Source organism: Polypterus senegalus, chromosome 14 (genome assembly GCF_016835505.1).
Source record: "Polypterus senegalus isolate Bchr_013 chromosome 14, ASM1683550v1, whole genome shotgun sequence".
In the NCBI taxonomy this organism is placed as follows: domain Eukaryota; kingdom Metazoa; phylum Chordata; class Cladistia; order Polypteriformes; family Polypteridae; genus Polypterus; species Polypterus senegalus.
Genome location: NC_053167.1, coordinates 12432400 through 12452709, shown reverse-complemented (window position 1 = coordinate 12452709; position 20310 = coordinate 12432400). Strand labels below are relative to the sequence as shown.

The 20310-nt window shown below is 39.8% G+C and overlaps 1 protein-coding gene across 1 annotated transcript in view; it reads left to right on the top strand.

Annotated features, from left to right (window-relative positions):
* Positions 1 to 14564, top strand: part of slc13a3 (solute carrier family 13 member 3) — a 128540-nt gene extending 113976 nt beyond the window's left edge. The window contains exons 12-13 of the mRNA XM_039734979.1: positions 7700 to 7837; positions 13768 to 14564. Coding sequence (XP_039590913.1) covers positions 7700 to 7837; positions 13768 to 13956 — 327 coding nt within the window. The 3' untranslated portion in view covers positions 13957 to 14564. The remainder of the gene's footprint in view (positions 1 to 7699; positions 7838 to 13767) is intronic.
* The last annotated feature ends 5746 nt before the right edge of the window (positions 14565 to 20310 follow it).

The window sequence follows — 20310 nt, the reverse complement described above, 5'->3', positions numbered from 1 at the left end:
AAAATAAAAACAAAAATTTTTAACACAGAACTAAATAAAAATAAAAATTGTTGACTCCACTTAAAACTAAAACGAAATAAAAATAAAAATATATTTTATAAAATAAAATAAACACTAAAACTACAATTAATATCAGAACTGAAATATCACTGGGCCCACCAAAGAAGTGCAGCATTTTCAACTCTGGTGTTTTGGGCTGTGAAAGCAGAGAAATGTGGAGAGATAAAGCTTTTAAAATGAATAAATGGGTCTTCAAAATGGACACATAATTTAATATCAGTGTGTAATGAAGGAAATTGTGTAAGAATAGACCGTCTGGAGAGGAAAGATGAAGAGAAAGCAAGTGTAATCAATAATGTTAATTGGAAATATTGTCACACTGCAGTACACCTCCAGACTCCTTGGTATGAATACCATACCAGAGAAATGCTGGTGCCAGTTTCTTCCTTATGAGTTCTCTGTTCCCATCACAAAGACATTCATGTTACGTTAATTGACCTTTCAACAATGGCCTTGTGTAAGTGACCATGGTTGACTGTGTGAGTGTGCACTGTGGTGTGCTGATCTCCTGTCCAGGCTTCATTTCTATCACGCGCCAAGATAGGCACCATCTTAACCTGGCCTTGAAAAGGAATAGCAGTTTAGAGGATAGATGTATAATAACTAAAAGGTAGTATCTATACTAATAACAGGCAAAGCCCTCACTGACTGACTGACTCACTGACTGACTGACTCATCACTAATTCTCCAACTTCCCGTGTAGGTAGAAGGCTGAAATTTGGCAGCCTCATTCCTTACAGCTTCCTTACAAAAGTTGGGCAGGTTTAATTTCGAATTTCTACGCATAATGGTCATAACTAGAAGCTATTTTTCTCCATTTACTGTAATGGAGTTGAGCTTGAAAACTGTGGGGGGCGGAGTTTCGTGTGACATCATCACACCTCTCATGTAATCACGCATTACGTAGAAAACCAGGAAGAGCTACAAAAAGCGCTGAAGAAAACATGCATTATATAATTAAGAAGGTAGCGAAACAATTAGAAGCGAGCGAGTGACATATAAAACCATATTCAGCGGCTCACGTGAACTGACGCAATGCGCAGACAAAAAGCAACAGTTCCAAAGAGTGCTGAACAAAAACTGAATTATACTGCTACGCTCAAATAGACAAACCACACGCCGTGGCGCAATAGTAGAGCCTTCGCCTCTAGCGCCGAGGTTCGATTCCCGAGAGGGGATGCACTAAGTATGTACGCGCGCTTCTCGATTCATTTTAGCCTTGCATCCCCTTGGTTTGAGAGAAAAACCATGAAAAAATATGCGGTTAACGCTAAAAGACAGATCATCAATTGAATCTTCATGAATAATGGATACTTTATTTGCGATCAATGGTTGTTTTGGTAAAGCCATACTCAGTGTATTCATTAGATGAACGGTAAAAAAGTTAGAACGAGGGGAGGGTAACTTACTGAGGCACGCAGGCAAAACCACAATAGCACGCGGGCTCGATGTACTGTAGTGCGCGTCAACTTGATCTGAATTGCGCGATCACATTCGAAAAAATATTTCTTTTCAAGTTCTATTTAGTCCATATGTATCAAACTCAAGGCCCACGGGCCACATCTGGCCCGGCATGTAATTATATCCGGCCCGCGAGATCATTTCATATACCATATTATTGTTATTAATGGCCCGGGGATATGAAGCGCTGGTAACACAATAAACTACAGATCCCATAATGCAGCGCTTCAGCTGCCTTGCCGAACACTTACTGCGTTAATCAAGTCCAGCTTATGATGCTGCAAGTTATTGTGAAGCTAGCCCACACGATGCCAAAGAGAAAAGGTAATTCTCAACATAGAGCCTTTAAAAACCGATGGGAGGCTGAGTATATGTTTACTGACATTGCCAGTAAGCCCGTGTGTCTCATTTGTAGAGCTAATGTGGCTGTAATTACAGAATTTAATCTAAGACGGCAGTATGAGACAAAACATCAAGATAACCTGAAAGACATGAATGCAATCTAGAAGATACAGAAAGCAGAAGAGTTAAAGAAGAATCTGATGCTTCAGCAGACGTTTTTACCCGTGCAAAATCACAAAGTAATTTTCAAGTGAAGCTACTTTTATGGGAGACACAAATGCACCAGTGCAACTTGCCCCACTTTCCCTGTTGCCAAGTAGTGTTGAACCAAGTCGGCACAACGGTGTTCCCAAATACGCACTTTGCTGATAAACTGAGCGCACTGCGCACTGAGTTTGCACGCCGCTTTGGTGACTTTGAAGAACAAAAAAAGAATTTTGAGTTGTTTCGTAAACCATTTGCCGTCGATGTGGAAACTGCACCTGTGCAGATTCAGATGGAGGTGATTGAGCTGCAGTGTAATGGCACACTGAAGGCAAAGTACGATACTGCACGGCCCGCACAGTTTATTCACTCCATTCCCGCACAAATGCTCCAGCTCCGTCTACATGCGTCTCGAACCTTGTGCATGTTTGGTAGCACATATCTGTGTGAGAAGCTCTTCTCAGTCATGAAGACAAACAAAACAGCACACAGGAGTCGCCTCACTGATGAGCACCTGCAGTCCATCCTGACAATCTGCACAACACAGAACCTCACACCAAACATAAACAAACTTGTTGCCAAAAAAAGATGCCAGGCGTCTTTCGCCATAGAATACCAGAATTGGCAGATGCACCACTGGTGCCCTGTGCTTTTTACAGATGAGAGCAGGTTCACCCTGAGCACGTGACAGAAGTGAAAGGGTCTGGAGAAGCCATGGAGAACATTATGCTGCCTGTAACTTCATTCAGCATGAGCAGTTTGGTGGTGTTTTAATGATTGTCTGGGGAGGCATATCCATGGAGGGTCACACAGACCGCTACAGGCTTGACAAAGGCACCTTGGCTGCCATTAGGTATCAGGATGAAATCCTTGGACCCATTGTCAGACCCTATGCTGGTACAGTGGCTCCTAGTGCACGACAATTCCTGGCCTCATGTGGTGAGAGTATGCAGGCAGTTCCTGGAGGATGAAGGAATTGATACCATTGACTGGCCACCACACTTTCCTGACCTAAATCCAATAGAACACCTCTGGGACATTATGTTTTTGTCCATCCAATGCCACCAGGTTGCACCTCAGACTGTCCAGGAGCTCAGTGATGCCCTGGTCCAGATCTGGGAGGAGATCCCCCACAACACCATCTGTCATCTCATTAGAAGCATGCACCAATGTTGTCAGGCATGTATACAAGAACACAGGGGCCATACAAAGTGCTGCGTACAATTTTGAGTTGCTGCAATTAAATTTTGGCAAAATGGACTAGCCTGCCACATAATTTTTTCACTCTGATTTTTGGGGCGTCTTTGAATTCAGGGCTCTGTAGGTTGATCATTTTCATTTCCATCAAACGATGTGGCATCCTTTCGTTCCTAACACATTACCCAGTCTATATCAGCATAAATATCCAGGAGGATTTCTTTTTCCCATTGAGATCTGATGTGTTTTCAAAGTGTTCCTTTAATTTTTTTGAGCAGTTTATATTTTAGTTTATATATATGTGTGTATGTATATGTATGTGTGTATATGTACATATATATATATATATGTATATATATGTGGATGTATGTGTATATATGTATGTATATATATATATATATATATATATATATGTGTGTGTGTGTGTGTGTGTGTGTGTGTTTGTGTGTATATATATATATATATATATATATATATATATATATATGACAGAAACACTCATAACTGTGACAAAACAATTACATTGACAATCATGTTACGTTATTTTCAAAATGTTTCCATTTCTTTTTCATTACTTCTTTAACACACTACTTCTCCGCTGCGAAGCGCGGGTATTTTGCTAGTATAGATATATAAGCCTAAGAACCGAATGCATTAATGCAATTTTTGTGCAGAGAATGAGTGAATGAGTAGATCACAGAGTGTCAGTTACTTGTTGGCTGGCTGTGTGAAATTACAAAACAAAAAAGCACACAGCACATTGGAGCACATCAGACATGTGAAAAACAACGAACAGTAATGGAGAGGTTTACAAACTGTAGTAGCCATTCTAAGGAAAGCACAGGAAATTTATAAAGAGTTTGGGCACTTTGAAGGCGAATCCAATATATTTGATGGAAAAATATTTAAAAAGTCACAAATTAACAAAAGATATATTTTCAGATGAGAATCAAAATGTAGACTGGCTCAGAATGATGGTGAAACCCCTTAGGAGTAAGCAAGAGTGAAAAAAGCAGGGTCAGGAGATCTTCACCTAGAAGTGACAGCATTTGTGCTACCTATCATCAGGTCTGTAAGGTAGAGAGAAGGAGAAGCATTAGGCAACAGCACCAACTCTTGACCTGGGGTGGAATTGTCATCATATAAGCCCTCAAGTTGTCTCTAAAGCACACATGTGTGACACCATGTAGGTGTTTAAGATAAAAACTCAAGGTAACAACATTCCTGGAGAAAGAAAAACTAAACTTCTAGGTGGGTCAGCCTTTACACAAGTATGCTTACAAGAAATAAAAGAATGAAAGTTAAAAACAATATCAGAGAGTACAGATTTTAAAATAGAATAGGCACATGTGCATCAGGCCCTCGATGCATAGTAGACTAATACAACCCCTGAGCATGATGGGATTTTACCAGATGGGTATCTGATGGCCAGAAAGTTGACCTTTTACTCCAATCCACAAGAAAGAAGACCAAATGGATTCCATGAGTAATAATCCATAAGCCTTGTCCCCGTCCCATGCAAAATTGGAGAAGCTATAATCAGACATAAAAAAGAAAATTTTGTGAAAATAATATTCAAAACTAGGGGGCTTTGCCCCCTGATCACTTTGCTCACCAACCCCTGGGTCTGAGCTACGCACTAGCCTCCTTGTGGTTCTGCCAGTCACGTATTGGAATGCAGATGTACAATTTAAACAGATTGTTATTTTCATGGGAATTGTTACATATGCATAATAGAACTAACTATTTTACATTACAGCGAGTAATTAACCATATTAAAAATAGTAAAACACAATACTTTGAAAGTAAGTTATATTTCATGTTGCGTTAGAGTTATTCATTGTATAATACTATTTCATTCTGTTTGGCTTTGAAATTAACACACAAATACTTTTTAAACTTACACTTTTACTTTAAAACTTCAGTAAAACAATTTTTTTAATTAAGTTTTTGTCATTATCGCATTGATTTTTGATTCTGTGTTTGGACTTTCATCATGACAACACAACATATAACTGTCCGTGATTGAATTTTTTTTCTTTCTCTCTTTTGAATAAAATGACTTTTTCAATTGTTTGGCTCTGGGATTTGTTAATTGTCATAGTAAAAGCTATTCTAACGGGAAACTGTTAACGTTTTAATATGAATGGAATATCAAGATCTCCTTTGTTGTCTAATGTTATCCGCAGATATACTAGATTACCTTTCTTGGATACATCCTTCGTTCTACAGTAATTCGGGTGGTGGAAGACTGGACGTTGTTAATGGTTGTAGATATTTTTTGGGATATTTTAAGTTGATGTTTTCATGTTTCGCACAATCACCACCAACTGTTTCAGCATTGTCTACTGATATGTATTTAACCAATTTTCTGTGTAACCCATCATCATTTTTGGCGTTAATTCATTTGATTTCATCATTTCTTGGTGCTAGGGTTGCCTGTGTACTAATTGTTTCTTTTGATAACAGTACCGTGTGCGTGGTTGAATATGGTTGAGAGGAGGGCGAAACTTGAAAAAATCTCTTTGCCAAAGTTTCGTCTTTAGGGACTTGAAAAAAAGTCTTGTCTCGTCCCAGGATATTTTTATATAATAGAGAGATAACCAAGGGTTTATGAGAGGGAGATCCATCCAAACCAATCTGTTAAACATTTGGAACAGTCAGCTGAAGTAGTAGACATCATTTACTTAGACTTTCATGAAGGCTTTGCCACAGTATCACAAAGAACGTTCATTTTGAAACCTGACGCTATGGACTTCAGAGCTAAGTTACAAAACTGGATCTGAAGCTAATGAATCCACTGGAGGCAAATGCAAGAACGATGCTCCCCATGGTCTACTCTGACAGGCCAAAGGAATTAAAGAATAATTAGCTTTGTGCAGACCATCTAAATTCTCAAAGACATGGATAAAGTAGATCTAGCAGATTTTTTCCAGTAAAGAGTGAATAACATACAGATGGATAATGCTGAAAGTTAAGGATCAGTGCATTTCAGACTTTATCCAGGATATACTTCTTTACATATATGGTCGCAGAAATCTGAAACAAATGACTGAGTCATATAGCTGAAGCAGGACTCTTGACAGCTTTTAAAGGGTATCTGGATGTAACATTGGGATAACTTGGTGTTGTCTTTTCTTATATCAAATGTTTTTGTCTTTTTTCTTCTTCTTCGAATGTCCTAGGTGAGAATTTGGCTAACTGACCACTGTTCACCTATCCTACCAATATTATATACCACACACTTGTAAAATAAACAGAACACAGTGACACACTGAATATCATTGATCTTTACCTCTGGCCAGACTAATGATTGTAATGTATGCAATGGTATGTTCTATTAAATAATGTGCGGCCAAGCCATTGAAGGCTCTATACAGTATATGAATCACTATTTTGAGATCAGTCCTAAACTTAACTGGAAACCAATGTAGTTGTACTTAGTTGTACTTTCTAGGCAAACTAATTTTTTTAGTTAGCCAATAAAAGGTGTCATTTTACTTGGCTTTTCTCTACATTCATAATGGCTAACATGGTACAACACCCTAGTACTATAGGCAAACTAATAAACACAGTGCTGCCAACCTTGTTATAAAATGATTTGAGGAGTTTGTGAGCAAGGCATTGATGTAGATAAGCTTCTTGAAGTTTGTATTAATTACCATGTGTAATACATAATGAGAAATGACTTCATTTTCCAGTATTTTTAGCAGGAAATATGGAATTTCAGTATTGAGTAATGTAAGCATCCAATGATGGGTATTCTTTTTAACAAAACTCTAAGTACTGCATGGATTCAATAAAACGAATATTTACACCCTCTGAGATTAAAAGGAACAGGCTCCTTGAAAATCATTTGCAGAATTTCCACCAACTAGAACAGGTTTCTACATTTTCATGCTTCAGGACATCTATAGTAGTTATTACTGAGAACTGGAATTGGAATTGCAATACTAGAATAACTGACAGAAGTGGGCAAGGGTGGGTTTTGTAACCTGATTCTGCGATGTAGCAGATGGGGAGGATTTACTGGAGGGCCACTGGTGGTGTTTAGAGTTATGGCCTCACAGCGTCAGAGTCCTCGTTTTGAATCTTTGCTTCCCCTCCTCACTCAGCTTACCTTTTGCTTTGAATTGTCTCAGAGTGGGTGCACATGTGTGCCCTGTGATGGACTGGCATCCTGCCCAGAGCTGTTTGCAGCCTCTCTGTGTTCCTGAACTGGAAAAGTGGGTTAGACAGTGGATGGATGAATTGATGTTCTTATAATGTCTGTCCTGCAGTAGGGCTGGCGCCCTGCCCGGGTGTTTGTTCCTGCCTTGTGCCCTGTGATGGCTGGGATTGGCTCCAGCAGATCCCAGTGACCCTGTAGTTAGGATATAACGGGTTGGATAATGGATGGATGGATGGATGGATAATGTTTGTCTTCTCTCTGCAGGCAGTGCGTCTCAAGGTGAATCCCCTCTATCTGATGATCCCTGGCACAGTTGGCTGTTCGTATGCATTCATGTTGCCAGTTTCTACACCCCCCAATTCAATTGCGTTTGCTTCTGGGCATCTGACTGTCAAAGACATGGTAGGTGTTGTCTTATTCCATTACATCTTAATGCTACAAGCTAAGGAGTGTGCATTATGGCACCTTATCTTTACAAATTCAAGGACAGAATGGGATTGATCATTCACTGCCTATTATAAAAGAAAAGGCCAATTGGTGCCAGTTTGACTGCCCTGTGTGTGCTTCAGTAGGTTATCATCAGTGGTGTTAACAAACTTGACGATTAGTGTAAGTGGTGACAGACTATAATAACTTTTCATTAATTCCATTCTAAAGTGCAATATTTAATTGGTGTTTTACTCAAAATGCGGGGACCACAAACTGTAGTTATCAATGCTCTTGTGCAGACATCGCCTATCATGCCACTGCCCCATTCTGACCACATTGTAAATAATGATTTCAGTCTTTTATCAATGAATGCAGTAGTTAATTCTGCCATAATGCTGAAAGCTCATCTTGGGTAAGAGGTAAATGTGGACCCTCACCACTATGGAACCAATGAATTCCTGTATGATGTAGGCCCTGGGCCTCTTATGGTCCCTGGCTACTTTAGTGTGTTGTGTTCCCACCACACAACAGGGACTGTAACCTTAATGGAAAATGTGTGACATGCAAAGAAGAGTGATGCAGTGCAAAGCAAGATGCAATCACAGGGAGACCTCCTGCCAAATCCTGCTTTGATGTGGGGTATGGCATGGTGCACCAGAGAGGTGGCATCTATGAAGAGTAATGCAGTACTAAGTGTGATGCGATTGGCAGTTCAAAGGGGAACCCTGCACCTTGTTACTTTGAAATGATTGTGGCATCATAGAGGAGATTATTGCTTTGATGCAGTGCATGGCATAATGTACCAGGGAGGTGGCTTTGGAGAGTGATGCAGTGTGAAATGTGGCATGATTGGGACTTCATGGGGTACTCCCACACATTATTGTTTTGAAGTGATCACTACTTCACGGGGGAGATTATTGCTTTGATGTGGTGCATGGCATGGCACACCAGGGAGGCAGCTATGAAAAGTAATGCAGAGCTAAGTACGGTGATCCATCATCATCAAGTAGTCTGCCAATTCCAAACTACTAATAGAGTTACAGTATAAGATGGCACCAGAGCTTGTAATTAACCGATCAGCATAATTCATCATCCAATCCCCACCATGATAGTTCCTGGTCAAAAACAGTACCTGGAAATAACTACTAGGAACTGCAAATAGCCCAAGTTCCTGAAGTGCGAATGCTACAAAAGTTCCTGAATCTCTAAAAAGTCCCTGATTCCTGAAAAGGTCTATTTCCTTGTAATCAAATCAGCAATAGCCTCTGTCTGGCTTTTTCACCTTTGTTTCATGTTATTTATCTGTTTTGGATAATAAGGACGTCTGTAAGAGCCATTTTCCTAGTTCTATAAAATGTATGAATAATTATTAGATGATAATGCATAAAATATGGGAGGTTCCTATAACCCCCGTGAATAGAATTGAGTTGGTATTTTCCTGTCATTTCTTAACAGTTTTGAGTAAAGAATGTTCTTCAGTTAGTGTCTGGCTTCGCCTTGTATAAGGTATAGAGGCATACGGTTTTTTAACCGTGTCCTTGTTTGTGTTCACCTTAGTCCTTGCGCATGTCCTATGTGCCAACGGCCTACGGGCCTTTTGAGTGTGAAGTAACACGTAAAATAAAAGATTTAAGAGTTGAACCGTATGTTTAAAGCATACAGAAGAAGAAATAAATAACCTTTAAATACAGAAATAGCCAAAGCTTATTAAGAAAAGCTAAGTTTATAGAAGATACATTTTTCCTTTTTTTTTGCCTTAATTCTATGTATGTAACTATTTTTCTGTTTTATTCTTGTATGGATTATTTGCTTTTAACTTTCACTAAATATTTTTAAAACAAACTTTTGGACTGAGAGATTTCTTTGACACGCGTCTTACCCATGCCTGACTTCGCCTTATACATTGGCGGCTACAACGTCACTTCTTGAACTGTATTTATTGCCAGGCGTCATAGTTCCACCCATACACAGATCAAGGTAAATACAATTAAACAACATAATACTAAGGGATGTTTGACACCATCACAACACTATATACAGTAATACTGAAAGAGAGAGAAAGGTTAGGAGCACACGCTGATTCAGCGCATTGCCGCACCTGAGTGTGGCCATGCAAAGGGTGACACCTCAGCACCACACAAGTTCAGATGGAATGGAACCAGTGTGAGTTTTTTTATGGTGGCCGGAGTGCCAATTCTGCCACCAACCCCCAGGTTATTCCCTGCAGGATGGAGGGCCTACATGCAGGGCTGGATGCAGATTAATGTCATACCCAGGATGGAGCAATAGCAGGTTAAGGGCCTTGCTCAAGGACCCAACGAAGTAGAGTCACTTTTGGCATTTACAGGATTTGAACTGGCAAACTTCCGATTATCAGTGCAAATCCCTAGCCTCAGAGCCACTGCTCCAACTACATTGCACAAAACACAAATATACTGTTATAAAACAATATAGTAAAGGAGAAGTGCTCTCCTGTCTAGTATAATATCAAGTAAGAGGTTGGGAGTATTGCTGCACACACCACATGATGAGCCCCCTCAGGATCCCAAATTAGGATCCTCTGTAAGTTGGAGGACCTACTTGCAGGGCTGAATGCAGATTGACATCATAACCAGGACAGACAATTCCAGGTTACGGACCTTGCTCAAGGGCCCAACGAAGTGGAATCACTTCTGGCATTTACAGGGTTTGAACCAGCAACCCCTAGCCTCTGAGCCACCACCCCACCAATATATCAAGCAAGTCTCTAAAAATAAAAATGACATAGATTGGATGGAGCAGTTTAGAAATCAGCAAAAGACAGAGATGAATAAGAGTATGACTGTGTTTAATCAGAGTGACTACAGTAGGGCGTTTATGTCTAGCAGTTCAACTCAAAGATGTGGCTGCCCGGGTGAGTGCAGTCTTTGGTTATGCTTGATTCCTGACCCATGATGTAGACAGGACCTCAGTGGAGTTCATTTTCAGGACTACTGTCCAAATAACATGCTGCAGTTTATCTGTTAATAGAGCAGATGCATTGTCATTCCAGACTGTTTTAGAGAAAGTATGGATGTTCTTAACAATAGCTCTATAAAAATGGACCAGCACTGACTGAGATTACAAATGTTAAGCTGGTGGAGTTTAAATCCCTTATCAAGCTGGGTCATTTTTGCTAAATCGCTTGTAATTCGACCTCTCCAAATTAGAATCATTGCTGTTATTGAACTATCTGGAGTATAAACACATGTTTGGTCTCTTTGTAAAGGTAACATTCTCTAGTTTCACCCTTAGTAGTCAGAATCACTGTAGGTGTGACTGATCAAAAGTTATGCACATTAGAACTCACAAAAAAAATGAATTTTTTTGTTCTCGCCTAAGTTTGTTAATGAAAATAAAGGAAAATAAAGCTGCAGTAGGTAGGTGGGGACAGAAACACACTATGTACCAACAGAATAACTTGTTGACTACTCAAATTTCAAATTTGAAAAGAATACTTGTAAAAATGACATTTTTTACACCAGTTTTTATGTGGGCATGCCCAGGGGCTTTTTAGAGGGACCATTATCCACATTTTGGAACGTATGGAAAAGTGTAATAACTTTTGAATGCTTCAACCCACAGATATCAATGAGGGCTCTACTGAAAGCTTACACCTAAAGGAATCTATATCTACATACAGTGTCACTCTATTAGTTATAAAAATAATAAAAACAATAAAAAATACACATTTCTATGTAAAAATAGTCAATACAAGTCTTATGGGCCAAAAATATATTTATATTTTTATTTTTACTTTTTTTATAAAATGCACACAAACTATATACATTTCTTTTACAAACTGTTACAACACAGCTCAGCGTTTTTCCATGTGCCACTTGATGGCAGCAATCACTAGCAAGCAGAAAGCACAAGGGCGTGGCACACGTCGCTCTCTGCCATTAGACGTCACCTGGGCCGGTTGACTACTTTCACAACGCGTACATGCATCTATTATTTAATCGAGCGTTTATTTATGTTTATCGGTATGTTTATTCATATTTAAAATGCGAAAAAACTTGGCGAAATCACAATAAACAACCACGCACCAACTCTGCAGACTGGCACAAATGCCACCTTCGCAGCTCCGATCGTTTGTTTACAAGTTAGTATGGCAAGTTACATATCAAAATGCTCGGCTGCTCATTGGCTGTAAGTTTTGAGTGTCAGTCACAGTGTCCAATCAAACTGGTAGATTCTACCAGGGTTTGGAGTTTTACGTCATCCTTCAAGCTGTCTGTGACACTCGTTGGCTATACGAGGTGCCAGTCAACCCCAGACCCGTCGTAATTGGCCAACTTAGGTGTCGATCAGAAGCTAACACTTCTGTGTTTCATGCAGTAGCATGGTTATCGCCGACAGAAACAAATTACGTCTGATATGAGCAATATAAATGAAAAAAAATTACGTAGGTGGTCTCAAGTTATGAAACGTTTTCTGGAGTTTTTGTCCCTTTGAGGATATATCGTGTGCTTTGGACCTAAATCGTTTTACTGGATTATATTCGCTGGAGCCTTACGGACACAATGGGATCAATACTGCTCGGAAATATTGATGTTTGACTTGCAGGGGGTCTTCAAAGGTAGGGAAAGTCAACTCTTAAAAGTATGTACTTCTCTGTAAAAAAGGCTTTAGTGTCAGTGCTGTGGTTGTTGTGTGTCAAAATGGTTTATATCATCGGTAAGATGAGACTTTGAAGTTTCATTTGATGGGTAGTATGTCGAGATGCATGGCAGATGGGCATGCACACATTACTGTAACGTTTTTAAAACGCTGTTATGTCCCGGGACCGGTACGTGTGCGCGTTAAGGGACATCTGCTGCTGAGATTTTTTAACAAGAGCAATTATGTTTTCATTCCATTTCAGACAATAAGTGATAGTTGTGCAAAGAAATTTAAATGATTCCACCCTGTTTACATTGCCATCATTTATAATCAGGGGTGTAGCAGGTAAGGAGTGTCTCTGCCGTTTTCATGGAATTCAAGTTAAGATTGTTGAGGGTACACCAATCCATCTACCTTCCTCCCATATGGCATTTCATCCCTTATCTGTGATCTAGTCTAGTCATTGGAGCAGAGTGAGAATAGGAGAGGAGTTGCAGCACAGCCTTGAGGCAGACACTCCACTGTCTGAAATCTGTTCCTTAAAAAGTCAAAGATTCAGAGATATGTGGCATAGTCCGTATTCATACTGAGCCGTTTGCTTTGGTATATGATTGATTGTGTTAAATGCAGAACTGACATCCACAAATAAGATCCTCAAAGTAATTGTGGTGTCGAAGTATTGTAAGATGTAGTGGAGTGCCATGTTTACTGCATCCTGAACTGACCTTTTGTCATGGTAAGCAAACTATTGTGGGTCACGGAGAGGGTTTGTTACAGATGTAGAGATGATGGAGAATCGGACGTTCAAATGCCTTCAGCATTACAGAGGTCAGTGCCACAGGCCCGTAACCATTTAGATTGGGAAAGTTTTACTTCTTAGGCACAGACACGATTGTGGATTCTTTGAAACAGGCAGGGACTTTGCGAAGTGATCGGCACATGCTGTGTGTCTGTTTGTTTGCCAATCATGCAAAAACAGCTCAACTGATTTTCACTAAATTTTGCGTGTCAGTTGTCATTGGTGCAATTTAAGGTAATTCAAAAAATTCATCGGGGAGGGGGATTATATTGGGAGGGCAATGTTGAAAAATGGGAAGAGCCAACACTTAGCTGTGTAATTTCAGAAGCAACTGCTTGCCTTGTGGAGGTGCGCCTACCTATCGAAAGAAGTTTTTTTCTCATTTTGTTCTTCCCATTTCATTGCTTATATTGGGTTCATTAGCTTATTTCAGTCGATAGGACCTGGATAAACCCCATTCATATATTTCTTCATTTTACAGGTGAGAACTGGAATCGTCATGAATATTATTGGAGTCTTGCTACTCTCTCTGGCCATGAACACTTGGGCCCAATTCATCTTTGACTTATCCACATTCCCCACGTGGGCAATCACTACCACTCCTAACGTGAGTGCCTTGGAGCTCAATGTGAGCAACAGTGCAAGGGTGACCTTTAATGTGTCCGGGTAACAAATTGACAATTGTGTGCAACTGGGAGAATGGAGCAATTCAACGATCAGTCAAAAAAAGCTGGGACCTGGCAGCCAAATGTCAAAATCCCAGCTTCTGACAGCTGAGCCCAAATACTAAATGCTTAATTTATCTTTAATTTACAAAAAACATGGGCAGCCAGGCAGCAGGCTCATTCATCCGGGGAGAAATATTGAACACTGAAATAGTGCCAACATACATTGCAAAAGGATGTGATTTTCAAAAATGAATATCTGAAATAAAGTTGGACAGAGGAGAAAGATCACTGTGGATCATCTGCAATCAAAGTGCCAAAATGGATTGACATTGTCTGGTCTTCCTCAGTTTTGAAATGTGGGTCATCACCAAAAATGTGAAAAGCTCGTTCAGAACTGTTAGTGTCTTAATATGTCTGTTGCGATAAGAATGAAATGTCAGTGCTGCTCTCTTGAGGTGCCAGTTGTGGATGAGAGGCTAGTTTTGATAGTAGAGTGTCCTTTTTAATATACCTCATCTTTTCATTTCAATTTAGAAAATGAATGTTTTATTATGCAACTCTGAATTATAAAGCTGATTATTATTATTAAATCTGTATGAAGTATTTTTATAATGTTACTGCTTTAAAATAAATTTTAAAAATTGTTTTGTACATCTGTGGACCATATTTGTGAACTGGTGAAATAATGTGCTGTATTATCATTCTCCCATTATATGCGTGGCTTGGCCTTCCTCTGAAGCCTTTCTACATTCATGAGTTAACAGGAGACTCCAAATGGGGAGAGAGAATGTGACATAATTGCCCCAATGCTGCTATGACTCTAAAAATATAAAGATCCTGATTTACTTTAAGACTGGAGGCAGTGGTTAGACACACATGGTTGTAAGAGTGAAGCTGCAGATGTAAATAATCCTCAAACATCTGTGGGAGGTATCTGGAGGAAAAAAAAAAAAAAGCAATACAGACTGTGACCAGACCAGGACTCAAACCCAGTCTTCCTAGAATGGTGAGGCAGTAGCACCATTATGCTGACCATACTGTTTGTATACTCAGATAATAAGGTGCATCACCCCTCCATCAATCATGGAGTTTTCTCCCTTGATTTTTTACTATGTCTCTGTCTAGCTCATCACTGCCCCCTTGTGGAATTTTCTTGTTAATGAAATTCTCTGTAGAGGTTGCAGAGAAAAGCCAAGCAAAATGACCCGTTTTATTGTCTAACTAAAAAGATTACAATATGCAAGCTTTCGAGGCAACTCGGGTCCATTCTTCAGGCAAGATGCTGTGTGTTTATATCCACACACTAAGTCAAGAAACAACATTGGTAAATCTTTAAATGAAAAATCTTAAATGTTAAAAAATAATAGATTCATTCAGGCTAAGATTAATTTAACAAGAGAGAGAAGAACAATGTATTGTCAAGATCTGTGGATAAGATAACTGTCCAACAAAGTTTCTAATGAGTTTTTCAAAACAATATGGATCTGTAGACAGGTTGTCTGTGTCAGTCTGAGAGATGCAAACAGTCCTCATACCTGGCTATAAAACTCTTGTCTCTATTCAAGCTATGTTGTAATGTATTAAATTTTAACATGGGTTTTACTTCCCTTTTTCTCTATTGCTGTGTTTTGAAGTTGCCCATAAGCACTGTGACTTTAAAGTCCCTCTCACAGTGTCTATGGCTGTTGAAGTGGGCCGCTACAGGAACATCTGTGTTGCCATGTTTAATGTGGAATCTGTGTAAATTCATTCACTTGCGGAGTGTTTGTCCAGTTTCTCCCACATAGAGTGCAGTGTCAGGACATTTCCTGCAGATAATTAGGTAGACAACATTAGATGATCTGCAGGAAAATTTTCCCTTTATGTGATGTTCAGGTCAGCAGTGTGGTATAACTATACGGTCTGTATTGTAGATGTGCACGTGTTTTACATCTTTTCTGTAGGCAGGGAGATGTGCCATTTTCTGTCGGTTCATTTAGGGAGCTTCGGACAATTAGTTGCTGAAGGTTTGGTGGTTGTCTGTATGCCAGGAGGGGAGGTTCAGGAAATACATTTTTCAGTGTTTGGTCGTTGTTTAGCATGGGCTGAAGTTCTTTTATAATTTTTCCAAGTGTTTCAAGATGTGGGTTGTAGGTGACAACAAGGGGGATGCAGTTCTTGTTGTCTTTGTTTTTATATTCCAGAAGGTTTGCCTCTGGGTATGGCAGGAGCTCTTCTTATTTGAATGTCTGTTGTTTTGGGGGTATAACCTTATCTGATGAAATCTTGTCTGAGCTCCTACAGTTGTTGATCCCGGTCTGTCGGGTCTGAGCAAATACGATTGTACCATATTGCTTGGCTAAAAATAATGGAACACCTTATATGCTTGGGGTGGAAGCTGTCACTTGTTAGGTAGGTCCGTCTGTCTGTTGGTTTGTGAAAAACAGAAGTTACAAGGGTGTTGTTTTTCAGTTGAACAGTGGTGTCAAGGAAGCTGACTTCTGTTTTTGAGTAATTCAACTTCAGCTTTATGTTGGGGTGAAAAGAATTTTATATTCATTATGAAAATGGAGGAGGTCCTTCTCACTGGCAGTTCAGGTTATGAAGATGTCATCTATGTAACGGAGATACAACATTGGTTTTAAGATGCACATTGACATGAAATCTTCTGTATAGGTTGAAAATGCATTAGGATAAACAAAGCTTGTGTATCATAGGAAAAAAGAGTGGATTATTAGGGATGTGGTGCTAATTCTATAAAAGGAACATTCTTGAGAGGTTTGTGGCTTTCTGCATAAGAAATTCTGATGAGCTTTGTAAATGTATAGTAGAAGAAAAGATTACTGTTTTCCCCCAACAGAATATTTCTGTTTGTTTTTCTAAGAAACATAGCAGAGACTTGTAGGGATTGAGCAATAGAAACCAAAATGAGAAGAAGGAACTTCTTAGAACTCATGTTTCTAAGCAGAGGTAGGAATGTGGTGCAAATGGTTATATATATCTGAGGTCACCTGATTTTTATACCAGCTTCCACCCCACTGGCCATCAAGAAAATGGGACATTCTTAATATTTAATGGAAACTTTCAATAGATATATGTTGTCATGAATGAGCATCGGAGGACCCGTCCAAGGGCTTGGTAAAGGTATGTACTAATCCGCTGAGATGGGGTTGGCAGGGAGGTTGAGTAGGGGCTACCACTGACTTTGTCCTGTTACTCTTCTTACCTCACAACTCTGAGAAACTGCACAATAAGGGCACCTAGCCCCACCCCTTCCAGTGGTTTCACCATAAAGGATGGGTATAAAGAGATGTGCCTTTTGAAAGGCCAGAGCAAGCTGCAGAGTGGACCATGAGACTGACTCCTGTATAGGGGGAACCCCAGACCGGGGAGCAGCGAATTTGCACGTCTTTCCATTTCTTTTTTTTTGTTCCGTTTACTTCATCTGGTGATGAATAAAAGGGATGGCCCTTTTATTCTACCTGCGAGCCTGCACTCATTCACCCACTCGCTCGCTCACACTGGCTCTCTCACCACACTGCTTCCTGTTCTCCAACAACCTCCGTCTTTCTTGGTCTCTCTTTTGTCTCTCTTTCTCTTTTCTTTCTTTTTCCTCTAACCAATTCACATTTCTTTTTATCAAGAGGGCATGGCAGCTGTGGCAAATCAGCGGCCCCAGGAACAATTACGGATGCAGACGGTTTCTCACCTGGGCACTTAGGTGAAAAACGCCCACATCGCGAATCGCCCCGAGAACTGCTTCAGCCACACAACCACCACATCCCCTCACCAAGCTGCAGAACCGCTATACCACATGCATTTTTAGGCTTAGGGTTTTATATATAGAGAGTAGATTTATATGTTTTAGAATTATTGCCTTGATCTTCCTTGCAAATCACTTTCAGTCATTTATGATATGTTTGTGCCATCTTGCATGTATGGCACAGCATATTTAAGATCTACTCACAGATTTTAAATAATGTTCAAGTCTGGGGACTGTGTGGCTCATTTAAAAACTTTCACCTTACGTTCCTGGAGGTACTTCATAGTTGATTTCTAAGTGTGTTTTGAACTGTTGACTAATTGTAGAAGCCATCTGTTTCCTAACTTCAGTTTCCTGAGTGACTGTCTGAAGTTCTCCTCAAGGATTTAATGATATTCAGTAGAATATATTCTTGCCTGTACTTGCACAATGTTTTCCATGCCACTAGCTGCCACAAACACATTAGATCCACTCCATTACTTAGAAGTTGTCAAGGTGTTCTAGATAGATAGATAGATAGATAGATACTTTATTAATCCCAAGGGGAAATTTACATAATCCAGCAGCAGTATACTGATACAAAGAAACAATATTAAATTAAATAGTAAAAAAAATGATGTTAGCATTTACTCCCCCGGGTGGAATTGAAGAGTCACATAGTGTGGGGGAGGAACGATCTTCTTAGTCTGTCGCTGAAGCTACTCCTCTGCCTGGAGATGACACTGTTCCGTGGATGCAGTGGATTATTCATGATTGACAGGAGTTTGCTTAGTGCCCGTCGCTCTGCCACAGATGTTAAACTGTCCAACTTTACCCCTACAATACAGCCTGCCTTCTTAACAAGTTTGTCCAGGTGTGAGGCGTCTTTCGTCTTTATGCTGCCACCCCAGCACACCACTGCGTAGAAGAGGGCACTCGCCACAACCGTCTGGTAGAACATCTGCAGCATCTTACTGCAGATGTTGAAGGATGCCAACCTTCTCAGAAAGTATAATCTGCTCTGACCTTTCTTGCTCAGAGCATCAGTATTGGCAGTCCAGTCCAATTTATCATACTCCCAGGTATTTATAGGTCTGCACCCTCTGCACACAGTCACCTCTGATGATCACAGGGTCCATGAGGGGCCTGGGCCTCCTAAAATCCACCACCAGTTCCTTGGTTTTGCTGGTGTTAAAATGTAAGTGGTTTGAGTCGTACCATTTAACAAAGTCTTTGATTAGGTTCCTGTACTCCTTCTCCTGCCCACTCCTGATGCAGCCCAGAATAGCAGTGTCATCAGCGATCTTTTGCACGTTACAGGACTTCGAGTCATATTGGAAGTCTGATGTATATAGATTGAACAGGACCAGAGAAAGTACAGTCCCCTGCGGCGCCCCTGTATTGCTGAACACAACACTTTTTTTCTCTAAATAAATCATTTGTGGTTATGGCCAAAGAGTTTGATTTTAACTGCATCTGTCCACAGCACTAGGTTCTAAAATGTCTCTGTTTTATTAACATTTTGGTTTGTATACTGTCATATTTCGTGATGAGATCACAGGTAAGGTCCCCTATCACAGCTTTTCCATAAAGGCAATATTCATGTAAGTAACACTACACAACAGAGCAGTGCTCCACTATGTCTTTCTCAGTGAAACCTGCCTGTAGGTCCCTTGCAGCCTTGTCTGGGTTTTGCATTGCCATTCTGCACAGTATACAAGCTGTTCTGTCTGTCAGTTTTCTTGGTCTTCCAGATCTTGTCTTGACTCCCACAGTTCCCCTTATCTGCTATTTCTTAATGACTATGGTAATTGCTAGCTGAAAGACCTTCATTATTTTTCTTGTAGCTTTCTCTTGCTTGGGCTAAACTAGTTTATCTTAAAATCTAATTTCGCCTTTAACATATGAAATTGTTTCTTATTTGTAAAAACGATTAATGGTTTTGAACGTTTCGGTTTTCGGTTTTCTACTAATAAGTGTGTTTGAATGCCCCACGCTCTTTAGCGAAGAATGTAATATAACAAGAGAAAAAAATCATGCTAGTTCACAAATACATTTTTAAAATAGAAAATTAAAATAAAATAAAAAAAATCCTGTAATAAACTATTGGCTTCAAGGCTTGTTATAGCATATCTATTAGTCACTTGGTCTTGCTGCATTTAACATTAAGTCTTAGCTAATCCTTTGTTATGTAACATTAAGTGACTCATTGCTGCATTACAGTTCACCACCAATCTAACCACTAAAAAATGGACAAGTACAATTCTGATAATTAATGGATGGAAGGATAAGATTAAAATGTTCATTTACCTATTCAAAACCGCTGATCTGTCCCAGGTTTCCCTTTGATTTTTTCCTGAACTTTTCAAACACTTTTTTTTTTCACATCAGACATAACACTGCATATCAACCAGTCAGTTAGTTATTTCAAACTTCATTAATTCATTTCATGGCCATGGCAACACTGGGTGAAAGGCAGGAAACCTTGCTGGACAGGGCGTCAATCAGTCACAAAGCCCACTCATGAACACACTCACACTAGGCCGTTTTAGAGTCTCCTGTCAACCTAACATGCACATCTTTGGAAGTAGGAGTGGAAAGCCTGCAGAGACGTGGGAAGAAAGGGCAATAACTG